Genomic DNA, 13,086 nt, shown 5'->3' with positions numbered 1-13,086 from the left:
TGAAACTTCAAGCGACAAAGAGTTTCACTAAATTCTATATTGTTAGTTAGCTCCCATAATCTTAGTTTCTTATTAAGACAATAGGATTCTTCTTTTTTGAATGTCTCAGTGAAGATTAGTTTAAGAAATGAAAGAAGGCTGATTGGAAGTGTCGTCATATGTAAGAACGTTTCTGTTAATTTCCTGATGGGCCTCTTGCTGTTGGCTCTTATTCATCGTGATATGAGTTCATGAAAAAGAAAGAAAAACGTTCTGTCAAAAGGCCACTTTGTTGAAAACTGATAGTGCTGTATTTTATTTTTTCAACAATCCTTTCCTAAATTGTTTCTTGGGTGTTTAATTAAGTGTAGTTTCCCTTTAGTAGTGGAATGCACGTCTGTTTTTTGTCGGCCCTTTCCTTGGTGCCTGTTACAGTCCACCCACATGGTTTTCCTCAGCCTTTATGATTTTTCTTATACCGCTCTTGTGAGCGTGTTCCTAAATCACTTAAGCACACGGGGCCCAACAGTCCACATTTAAACAATAAAAGGCTGTTATGCTAAGGACCTTTAGATCTCGTGCCACTTCATAAATAAGCAATGTGTACAAGAGGCAATAATCTACATCTTCTCCGAGCGGAGAAAAAGGACATCTGCTAATTAGAGCCAGCTTTCTTTCTATGTCCCTTTCCTTATATTTCATTCATCATAAACTTGACGGCATTTAAAACGGATTTTTTTTTCTGGTAACAAAATTCCAACTTCCGCAATCTAACTGTATAAAGTACTGATAGTCATTCGAAATTATAAAATTGCAATTCTCATTTATCAGTGGAGCAGCTAAAGGCAACATTATTGCTATAATGCAAAATATGTCGTAGCAATCGCGGACACTGGGCTTAAACATGGTACAAACAGTTCTGTTTCCATCAAGTCTAGTCGAGAAATGGGTTTTGATATATTGGGAGGCTAATGAGTTTGTTGTTAACGCTAACTAAAATATTAATAAAAATTTGGGGTCTTATTACCATATTTTCTGGTGTATAAGTCGCACCGGAGTATCTGGTGCACTCTCAATGAATGGTGTATTTCCAAACGTTTTCCATGTGTAAGGCACACCAGACTATAAGGTGCACCTCCAATGAATTGAAAACATTTTCAAAATATAAAAAATAAAGATCAAAAAGTTTTCCAAATACAAGGCACACCACATAAGGCGCTACAGTAAAGCCTGGAGTTACGCACTACTTCTTTTAAAGGACAAACGACGCCCCCGGACAAGTATATAGCTATATTTTACATATAGCTTTATTTTACGTTTTAAGACTTTTGCTGAATGTTCAGGAAGTCTTGTTGGTGACGATACCTACCGTGACGTCACGGTAGGTATCGTCACTGACCGAGAAAGCGACACACAATGCATTTTGGGTACTTTGTTTGGTCTGAAAACTGTGTTGATCTGTGTTGATGGCGAAATTAGAAGGAAAACACATAACACGATGGTGAATCGTTGTGTGTTGCACCAAGACTACTATTTGATACTAGCTGACACAAATTCCTAGCAGACAAATCAGCCCATTTCCAACAGAGCTTGGGCGCCATCTTGTGGATTTTCTGGGACGCTACATTGGTGTCATTGATGGCTTGAATTGATATGGGAGGACTTCTTTAATCGATTGCAAACATTTATGTGTTCCTCTTTAGAACTATTTGAATCATATTCATAACTAGATGAGTAACAAGAAAGCATCTTCTCCGAATCTGAGGCCATTGTTTTGATTCTCGAGCAAGGCAAGACGTCTTGGCGTGACGTCATGAACAGGGGGCGCGACTTTCTGAAAACCCCAATTTGCAGCTCATTTTGTTGCAGTTATAGCACACTTTAAGTCATTTTATTTGTGTTTTGCATTTGACTATTAATATCAGCGTGTTTTGGGTATTTTAGATGCTATAAAATGTTTTTCTGATGTCAGTTAGGAAACAAAAAAAATGTGTTGGTTGTCCTTTAAAGGGGGAAATGGAGTTGGTGGCTACTGACAAGAGTTACCGACAATGTTACTTCACATATAAGTCACATCTGCATGTAAGGTGCAAGGTCACCTTTTGAAAAAAAATGAAGGCTTTTGGGCGCGCTTTGTACACTGGAAAATACAGTATTTTTTCTTGCAATACTGGGGGAATAACATGGATGTAGGGGCTTATTTATTCAGCGATATTTGTCCATTGGAATTACCGTATTTTTGAGTGTATAAGGCACAACGAAAAGCCTTAATTTTCACAACAGGTCTCACAGCTACTGTCAGCAGACAGTGACTCCATTTCCCCCTTTAAAAGTCATGCACAGTCCATGATGAAGTAAATAAAACATAATCCCAGCCTCTACTGTAGCGCCTTATAATGCGGTGTGCCTTATACATGGAAAACTTTTTTACATAATTATACATTATATTTGGGGAAAAATCATTCATTGAAGTTGCGCCTTATAGTCTGCTGTGCCTTATATGTGGAAAGAGTTTGAAAATACACCATCCATTTGGGGTGCACCTTATACTCCACTGCACCTTATACGCCGGAAAATACGGTAGTCTTGTGCATGTTCAAATACTGATTACATTTTTTAATCAGGTAAACGTGTGTAGATAAATGCACAAGTAGAAGAAGCAGTGCATAACCACAGCCTCTACTATTGCACCTTATAAAGTGGAATGCCTTATTTTATATAATTATATATTACATTTGGAAAACTTTTTTTTATTCATTGAAGGTGCGCCTCATAGTTTGGTGCGCCTTATATATGGAAAAAGTTTGAAAATATACCATTCATTGGTGGTCCGCCTTATATTCTGGTGCGCCTTATACACTGGAAAATACAGTAGTTTGTTCTCCCAATCACAGTTCCATCCACCATCTTGTCCAGCTTCTTCTCGACAGACACTTTGGTAACCGATCACATCTGTCTTCTAACCAACCATAACTAATTAATTGTGAGCTGTGATTGAGTGACAGTTGTCGAGGGTGGAAAAATCTGGCCTCGGTCTGCATGAGTGACTGTGAGCGAGTTGGCAAGTTAGCACCTATTCTAAGCGTGACCTTCACTTGACCTTGCAGCAGTGGCCTCCACATCTCCAGCTGCTAATGGGTGTCATGTCATGCTGTGGCTGTTTGCGGGCCAAAGGTGCCAGGCGCTAACCAGACGACCGAGTTTAGGATTGCGGCGGCGCGACTGATTGACGCTCGGCACATGCGTCGATGAACTCGCCGGCGAATAAACGCACACACTAAAAGCGTCTTTTTGCACAAATTTGTCTTTGTCCTCGTTGTTGCTTGCCCGGCGTAGGTTCATATAGATCTAAGGGCTCTTTGAACACTGCTGAATGACTTGACCTTGTGGCTTGTGCCTGTAACTGTTTGTGTGTGTGTGTATGGGTGGGTGGTCCACACGCCGTCTCATTTCTGCTTCACAGCAAGGCGAGGCACTGCAGACGTTTGTGTTGACGCCTGCTTAAATTGAAAGCAAACAGCAGATTATGACAAAACTAAACATTGCATTTATGGCGTGGTGGGAGGATGGAGACTGGGGGCGGGGGGCATCTCTGTGGATCTTTCATGCTCTGCCTTTGCTGTCTTAATTGTCTTCACAATCACCTACTTTACAGCAATTCCTTGTGTGTTGAGTGTGTGTACGCGCTTGTGCGCGTGCGCTGTGAACCGAGGGAACAGATAATGTGACTGTTTGGAAGGAGGAAGCAGCTTGGGAAATGATTTCAACAGCTCCCATAATTAGAGGAATATCATAAATTAAACTTGTGTCTGCCGTGGCGTTTGAAGAGCACTCAAAAGTAATAAATTCTAGATGGTTAACATATTTGCATTCCGTTCAGCTGGCAGCGTCAGGCGGGAACAGCTGTTTTCTACGTCTTTTGGCAGTAGCAAATACACAGTGCTCACTCTAGGTGCTTTTTCGACACATTGAAATGCCAGAACAAAAAGAGAAAAGTGACTTTAAAGTGGGTATACTTAGCTGCTGTTGCATGCATTGTTAGTGGAAATAACTCAGTGGGCAATGGCACATTAATGAAGTTCTTCAAATGTTCCCTTTCTTTATCATGTTGTCTTGTAAATATTGCTGCCAAGATTTATTTATTTATTTATTCATTTTTTTTGTTTATTTATTCATTCATTTATATATATACATTTATTGTGTATATGTTATCCATCCATCCATCCATTTTCCGTACCGCTTATTCCTCAGTAGGGTGGCGGGGTGCTGGAGCCTATCCCAGCTGTCTTCGGGCACGAGGCGGGGGACACCCTGAATTGCTTGCCAGCCAATCGCAGGGCACACAAAGACGTACAATAGTCACTCTCACACCTAGGGAAAATTTAGAGTGTTCAATCTGCCTGCCATGCATGTTTTTGGAATGTGGGAGGAAACCGGAGGACCCGGAGAAAACCCACACGGGCCGGGGTGGGACGTGAACCGGCGACCTCTGCACTGTGAAGCCGGTGTGCTAACCACTCGACTACCGAGCCACCCAGTATATGTACCAGATGACAGTGCATTAGACATATAAACTTCCCAACACTTTGGATCACAAGAAGTCCAAACAAAAGTTCCATATATCTCTGTAAAGTGAAAATGATCCCACCTAAATTGATTGATTTTTAAAACTACTCACCCCAAAATGATACAGTTGTTCATGTGAAGTTAGTTATGATGATGTTATGATATCATTAGTCCCCTCCCTCGCTTGTCACGCATGGAATCTCTCCTGGTGAAAAATTCATCCCGGTCACACACGGGTCACTACCGCTGGCATCTACTGAAAAATGATAGCATTCGAGTCACAAGGCGGTTGATCTTTGCTCGCTGGAGCCTAATGGAAAGAGACTGTCTTTGCAAGAACACAACTAGATTTGTTGTTCCTCCAATTATGTCACTTTATCTGGACAAAACGTAGTTTATTTTATACTCCTTGCATTGAATGGGGGATGGACAAAGAATGGAAAATAAATCAATTCTCCAAAAATGGCTTGAAGATAAGGTTTCATCTGTGCCTATGTTGATGCTCAGCACCCGCCCTCACATGCCGCGGTATAAATAATGACTCAGCCGGGGGTCAGATGCCAGCGTAGGCGTTCACCTGGACGGCATCTGACACGCATTGTATCGCATCGCTGCTATTCATGTCCAATTTTCAATAAAATGCAGAAATAGAATACTGACTGATAAGGGTAACATACCATCCAGCTTCACAACCAGCCACATAATTACCCCAATGGGCTGCGGTGAGGGATCATATCCTCGCCCACACCAGGGGTTCACAGGCGATAAGCGTGAGCCCAGCTCCCAACATGCCATATAATTACTCTATTGATAATTCACCAGGAAAAGGGTTCCAGCCAATTGGAAATCTGGGATTTTAATGGACTGGATGGTGAAACGAGGGAGAGATGGCGAAACAAGCCAGTGATTGGGGACAGCGTGTGTATCGGGGGGCTCATATGTGGGGCAAACAGCAAGGGCTTTTTATTAGAAATTAAAATATGTTTAGGCCGTAGGGACACCTATTTCCCCTGGAGATAATAAAGGCAATGAAATGTAAAGCAGAGGGAAGGCTTGTCCTGGGGTCCAGCCACAGCTGTTTATCTGTGTGTCCTGCATTAGCCCATTTATCCCCAGCCTTAAATGAGCCAATCCTTCTCCAAGGGGAAGGACTTGGTCAGGAAATTGACATTTAGCAGCGCAGGCTCACTCTATTAGCTACAGTAAATTTAATTTTCATCACACCCCAGAAGTGGGCTGTTTTCTTCACAGGGGAAAGAGAAAAGAGGGAGGCAAAAACACAGACTGAGATTTGTGTCGAATGCATCTGCGGCTTCTGGTCGCAGTCTGCTTGGCGGTAAATTTAAGACGAATGCTTGGAACACTGCAATTCTGTCCTATTTTTCCCCCTCATGTACTGTTGATTACAAACATGCACAGGCATTGTCAGCACACAGAGTTCCTCATTCCAAAGTCTCTTTGTGCGATTGATGAATTATCTCGCCTGGAGAGTGTGAAGCCCCAAAATGCCAATGTTTTTCTTTCCCTTTTTCCATTAGCTGTGATTGTCTGCGCAGCTTAATGGCTGCTCTGGTACACACTGATAAACACCCAAAATCAAAGTTGCTGTGTTTAATGAATACTTTTACCTCTGGATCAGCCCTAGAATTGATGCTCACGCTTGGTGTTCTGCTCAGCTGCATCTTAGCAGCACAGTAGACAAAAGGTGCCAGGAAAGTAATTGTACGGAATGTAAATGACAAGAGCATTAAGGAAAACAATTCAAAGTTCAAGAAATTAATTAATTTCTGAAACTGCTCATCGAAATCACCTGTTCTTGTTGTAGTTGATTTTTTTTTTTTTTTTGGGGGGGGGGGGGGGGTTCCTACCAGGCTTTGCAGGTTATTTCAATTGAAGTTTGACTTTTTTTTTTGATTGTCATCAGTAACTTTCAGTGGATGTAAAAAATCTATATAGCCTGGCTTAAATGCCATGATTTTGATGTTGAAAAAATGTCAAAACTTTTCCCAATGTTAATTTGTCCTTTGCCGTGTCAGTTAAATCCATTGGCAATTTCAGTATTTTCCGGTGTATGAGGCACACCCAAAAGCGTTCATTTTCTGTAAAAGTTGACCCTGCGCCTTATACACAATGGGGGGCCTTATATGTGAAGTCGTATTGAACCACAACAGGTCTCACAACTACTGTCAGCAGCAAGTGACTCCATTTCCCCCTGTCGAAGAAATAGTGCCTCTCCGCAGCCTTTACTGTAGTGCCTCATAACGTGGTGTGCCTTATATTTGGAAAACTTTTATCTATTTATATCTTGATGAATTATCTTTTAAAAACTTTTTTTAATTCACTAAAGTTGTGCCTTATACTCCAGTGTGCCTCACACATGGAAATTTTTGAAAATACACCATTCATTGGGGGTGCACCTTATACTCCGGTGCGCGTTATACACCAGATAATACTGTAATAAGACCCAAAAATTTGATTAACATTTTAGTTGGGGTTAACAACAAAATCATTAGCCTCTGAATACATCAAATCCCATTTTCTAGACTAGACTCAGTGGAAACAGAACTGTTTGTGCCATGTTTAAGCCCAGTGTCCACGATTGCTACAACAGCTTTTGCATTATAGCGATGGTGTTGACTTTACTTGCTCCACCCATAAGTGAGAATTGCAATTTTATATATTTATACATGTGGAAAATGAAGCCATTTATTTAAGGTGCACCTTATAGTCCTGTGCGCCTTATGTATGGAAAAAGTTTGAAAATACACGATTCATTGGGGGTGCGCCTTACACGCCGGTGCGCCTTATACACTGGAGAATACTGTAAATATGGTGAACAAATGAAAAACAGCCAAAAGGTAGCCACGTGTGTCCAAAATGTAACATCTTGTCAAATGGACATTTTTTCAAAAAATAGTCAAGCCCTTTTTGCTACATTTTATCACCAAAAAGATAAAGTCCAACTGCTGCCTCCCCTATCTCCAACAGAGGCGACTTGAAATAGAGCCACCGGTCTTCAGCGATTGCGATGGTCTCCCCTGCTCCTAATTGATTGCAACAGTTGTCAGACTGTTGTCTGTTTGTACGGTGACAGGTGTCTGAAGAAAATGATTAGTTTCCAGTCGACATAGAGACAGCTGTGGATGTCCCAAACTGCAAACTAATAAAGCAAGGGGGGGGGGGGGGGGGGGGGTGAAAGCAATAAAGCTTGTGGACAGGAGGTTTGAATTTTTTTTCTTTTATCGACAAATCAATAATATGATAGATGTTGGAAAATAACGTTATCTCAGCGGCTGATTTCTACTGGGGTTTTCCAATCATTGCTCGTCACTTTTCCACAAATACAGTAGCATGTACACGCTGATAAAATCACGCTTGATTACACATTTGCTTGAATTCATGCACAGCAAGTGTCGAACCAAACGGTCTATATTGCTTCATTTAGTTAATGCTTGTCATATCTGTTGCTCCCTCCATATACTGTACATGCGTGTATGTGTATACAGTTATGCAGTCACGCTTATGTGTGTTAAATAAGACAGTAAATCTTCCTACTGTAAATCTTTTGGAGACCAGGGGTTCAGCAGCGGGATCAATACCAGTAACTGGTCCTCCTCTGAGCCGACTTCTAATTGGCTATATCTCCGTAGCGTGTGTGTGTGTGTGTGTGTGTGTGTGTGTGTGTGTGTGTGTGTGTGTGTGTGTGTGTGTGTGTGTGTGTGTGTGTTTGATTTAATGTAACTGGCATTACACCCACACATGGGAAAGATGAACGCAGAGCACTTTAAAAAGAGAAGCCTTTTGGTGACAGTCACAAGAATTACATTGCCTCTATCTCTTCTAACGACTCCACGAAGAGAGGTGGCCTGTCATCTGCAGTCGATTTAATCTACTTGTCCAGCGTTTTGAAGTCATGTAATCTATTATTTTATTATAAGGTCTATATGTTATTGTCAAAACTATAGATAGAAACCCAGAGGGTGTGAGAGAGAACTTGAAGCACTCTTTATAGATTTATGAGTGAAGTGCATTGAAAATCTACACTGTCTCCAGCTCACTTTCTAAGTTTGACTACGATCCATTCAGTTTCTATTCTGATCTGGTTGTGTCTTAGTGTCTTAAAAAAGGGGGGGAGAAAAACAAAACAAAATCGGGGATCAATTATCCATCCGTCATGCAGTACAATGGAATAATGGCTAGCACATCTGGCTCACAGACAATCAGTCCTAAGTTGAAGCTGGTGTCTGGTATTCCTGTAGAAAGTTTGCATGAATTTGCTCAGCTTGCATGTTTTTGTTGTTGTTCCTTTCCGGATTCTTATTCTTCCTCCAAAAACATGTATGCTTGATTCATTGTCGACCATAGTGTTCGTATCTGTCAAAGTTAGTGGGAGATTGTTTGTCTATCTAACCATCCGTTTTGGAAGACTACAGATGAGAGGCAGTGTGCATTCTGGTCTGGACGGCAGCCAAAAATGGACCACATGGACACAGACAAACATTCAAACTCATATTCACGGCTATTGATAATGTAGAGTTTTAACGAACAGGCTCTACTGATGCACCTCACACAGCTCAACTCTGTTGATCATTTCCAGCTGTCATAAAATACCAAAATATTCAACTGTAGACGTGAGTCACCGCCAATCTGGTGGACATTTGTGTTTTTTTACCACTTTCAACTATTCAAAAAGCAGTGGCACATAAATTCCAGGAAAATAGCGAGATGAAGTGGCTGTAACTAGACAATATACCGTATTATAAGGAAATTGAATTTTCAAAACTATTTCCATATATAAGGCGCACCAGCATATAAGGCACACATCCAATGAATGAAAGTTTCCCAAATATAATATAGAAATATCTAAATGTTTTCCATATATAACGCACACCACATTATAAGGCGCTAAAGGTGAGGCTGTGGTTTACGCACTACTTCTTCTACAGGGGGAAATGGAGTCAGTAGCTGCTGACAGTAGTTACAAGACCTGCTGTGGCTCAATATTACTTCACATATAAGGCGCAGCGGCATATAAGGCGCAGGGTTATCTTTTGAAGAAAATCAAGACTTTTGGATGTGCTTTATACATCGAAAATACGGCACTTCCTTTGTGCAATGTTCCTAATCTCAAATGCCGAAATTCGAACACTTTGCGCAACATCATCTTTTGAAAAAAATCAAGGTTTGGTTGTGCCTTATAGACCGCAAGATACAGTACAATTTCCAAAATTTGTGATTATAAAACAATTAGACCATGGTAAATGGCAACCATCGCTCACGACAAAAAGCATAGTAAAGGGCAAGACCAGTCATAATCAAAAAATTCCACTTCAAATAGATGTTCATTCCACCTCCAGTCCACGCTTTTACTCGTTTCCCATGAGCATCCCTTCCATCCCTTAGGTCACATTCTCGCCACCGGCGGTCTCGCAGCAGAAGCGGCAGCCGCATTCGCCGTGGAAGCCACGGGCGCCGAAGGAGCCGCAGCAGAGACCGGCCCCGGAGCAGACATAAAGGCCGCGACCGAGATAAAGACAAGGAGAGAGACAAGGGAAGAGATCGGGACAGGGACAAAGAGAAGACCAAGGACAAGGTGGAGAAAAAGGGGTGAGTGACGAATAACCCCTTAAATTCATGTGTATGTGCAGCAGTCGACTCATATGCTGAGCGGCGCTCATATCAGTACTAAATTCCACTCCACGGAGGACACAATGAGTATAATAGAGGCCAAATATGAAGGTTTGCCTTTATCATCCTTCCATCCATCTGTCACTCAATCCTTCTAGCCATCGCTCTTTTCTCTTTCAATTTCTTTCTGCAATCAAGCATCTGCCTGCACCCTCTTGATAATATGATCCAGTTCCCTCTTGTAAGAGACGATGACACGGTGATAGAGCAACCGAAGGTTATTCCATTTTTAGCAACTTTGTTGAAGTTTGATACCTTTCACTCAACTTTTGACGCTTGTGGTCCATCCGCAATAAGTCTTGCTGCATAACAAGATTCGTTGCATCTCCAGTGCATTTTGTGCTTCTGTTGTGGGATCAATTTCAACCTTTATACCGAAGTCTGGAATGGCGGCGGATTGCATTGGTGACTTAACATGTGTTGGTGGAGGGAGGTTTTGCTTCAGGGCAAATTACCTGACAGGTCTCCGCCAGAATAAACATCTGAAGTCCTTCTCCAATATAGCACACTTCTATTTTTAAATTTATTTATATATTTGTTTATTAATTGTTATTATTTTATATGAGGTTTCCGCGATTAGAAGGTGCGTCAGCGCAGAGCGCCAATTCGTTTGTGGATCTATCGCAGCTTGGTATTGAAGCGAATTTACCTGGGACAGGAGATTTGAGACAGTCTCTTCGTTAATGGATGCTACAGCATTGTGTTTGCTTTTTACGTTTTGCTTGTAGTAGACGTGCACATTCCACCATGACATCCCTGATCCACTGGTAAAAAGGATGCTTTGATCCTCTCATCTTTCATCTAGAACTGCTTCATACAACGAAGAGGGTGCAGAAAATTGGTTAAGATTGACAACGAAACACAATTAAAAATGTCAATTTACAGCAAAATAGTGTGCACATCGTGAGCGATGGAAATAAGCACAGCATAGATGCATTTGCTAGCCCCTGTCAAGATGTTTGTATTCTAAAATTAGTACTGGATTTTCAGCACTGTAATGCGCACCTAACAGCTTTATTCTTTTTTTCAAAAGCTGACGATGCACCATATAATCCAGTGCGCCTTATATGTGGAAAAAAAGTTTTAAAACGTGTAATTCATTGAAGTTGTGTTTTATAATCCAGTGCACTTTATAGTCCAAAGGGTATGATACTAACACCCAGTCATTTTGTATGAAAATATTTGGTGTAACTTGAATTGATTCTACATAGCGACAGTCGTAACTGGATTTTCCATCGTACTGAAAAAAAAAAACAACAAAAACGGGTGTGTGTCCTGTAGAAGACACACCAGCGATGAGTGTTCATCATGGGCGTCAAATGTTAACACACTGATCAGCTCAGTTTGAGATGCTTTTTGATACAGAAGAAATCCCACAGTCTTTCAAATATGAAATCTCTCTCTCTCTCTCTCTCTCTCTCTCTCTCTCTCTCTCTCTCTCTCTCTCTCTCTCTCTCTGTGTGTGTCTCTCTCTGTGTCTCTCTCTCTCTCTCTCTCTCTCTCTCTCTCTCTCTCTCTCTCTCTCTCTCTCTCTCTCTCTCTGTGTCTCTCTGTCTCTCCGTCTCTGTCCCTGCCTCCCTCCCTCCCTCCCTCCTCTCTCTCTCTCTCTCTCTCTCTCTCTCTCTCTCTCTCTCTCTCTCTCTCTCTCTCTCTCTCTCTCTCTCTCTCTCTCTCTCTCTCTCTCTCTCTCTCTGTGTCTGATTGTTGAAAGGTGGCCTTAAGCGGTTTTCAAGATTCAAAATTCATTTTGTGAACGAATGCAATTTATTATAAACGACCACAGCACATATATTTGCTGCCATTAAATATTGTTTCTCTTGGATCGCTATCAGGAAAACAAATAAAGGTATCTTAGACAATGTTAAGCCTGACTACCATATATATTTTCTTATTAAGGCTTCAATATCCTTCAACACCGATATCGATCTCCTTCTTTATCTCTGACCTCGCTTTAGCCTGTCTTCATTTGAAGGCCCATATGAACTTGCATGTGTGTTTGCGTGCGTGCACGTGTCAACGTGTTTGCATGTGTCTCCTCACATGCATTCACCTGCAGTAGACTTTTATACGCTTCAAACTGCCTTTCCTGCCAGGTGATCTGACACCATTGATTTCGACTGGTGAAACGATGACAGTTGAAATGATTGCTTGTACCAATTTACAGATTGGACTTGTTTCCTTTCTGACCATTACACTCATCACTCATGATGTCATGAACGTGTATGGCGTTCCACATTATTGTAACTTGTGAAGGCATCTTGGATTGGATTGGATGTACCTTTATTCGTCTCGCAGTGGAGAAATTTACTTATCATTGTTTTTGTCACGGAAAATCCTACAGGACCCTCAGCACACTGCCCACCACCTTTTCAAGCTACTCCCCTCAGGCAGGCGCTACTGATCAATTACAGTAACCCAAATATAACTATCGTAATTAAAACCAGATTATTTTCTTACAGACAACTCTATCGTTCCTCTTTGTAATTTTGCACAACCCTGCGGAACAGCATCCCGTTATCATCATTGTAGCTCCAGCTCTGTACTTACTTGAACCACTTTCTGATTGATACTTTGCACATTGTCTCACAGTGGTTCTGAGATGTACCACTTACATTAAGGAATTCAATTAGATTAAATAACATTAGATTAGCCTTTTATTCATGTTCTCCATACTTATTTGTCATGTCTTTTTTATGATGATGCTAGTGCAGTGTGCCCTACTGAAGACAAATTCCTTGTGCGTTCTACATACTCGGCAAATAAAGATGATTCTGATTCTAGTACCTAATAAACAAAATGGTTTAGTCATGCTGATGAGGCGATACCAGGGTCAATGGGGTAATCAGGGCCAGT

General features: G+C 41.3%; 1 protein-coding gene across 2 annotated transcripts in view; it reads left to right on the top strand.

The window, feature by feature from the left end:
- Positions 1 to 13,086, top strand: part of rsrc1 (arginine/serine-rich coiled-coil 1) — a 132,685-nt gene that overhangs the window by 17,058 nt on the left and 102,541 nt on the right. For both annotated transcript variants that reach the window (XM_089013252.1, XM_089013251.1), the window contains exon 4: positions 9,949 to 10,152. In XM_089013252.1, coding sequence (XP_088869378.1) covers positions 9,949 to 10,152 — 204 coding nt within the window. The remainder of the gene's footprint in view (positions 1 to 9,948; positions 10,153 to 13,086) is intronic.

The sequence above is a fragment of the Hippocampus bargibanti genome, linkage group LG14 (genome assembly GCF_051943395.1).
Source record: "Hippocampus bargibanti isolate YZ-2025 linkage group LG14, ASM5194339v1, whole genome shotgun sequence".
Taxonomy (NCBI): domain Eukaryota; kingdom Metazoa; phylum Chordata; class Actinopteri; order Syngnathiformes; family Syngnathidae; genus Hippocampus; species Hippocampus bargibanti.
Note: the sequence above shows the minus strand (reverse complement) of the source record. Positions and strands in the feature narration are given on the sequence as shown.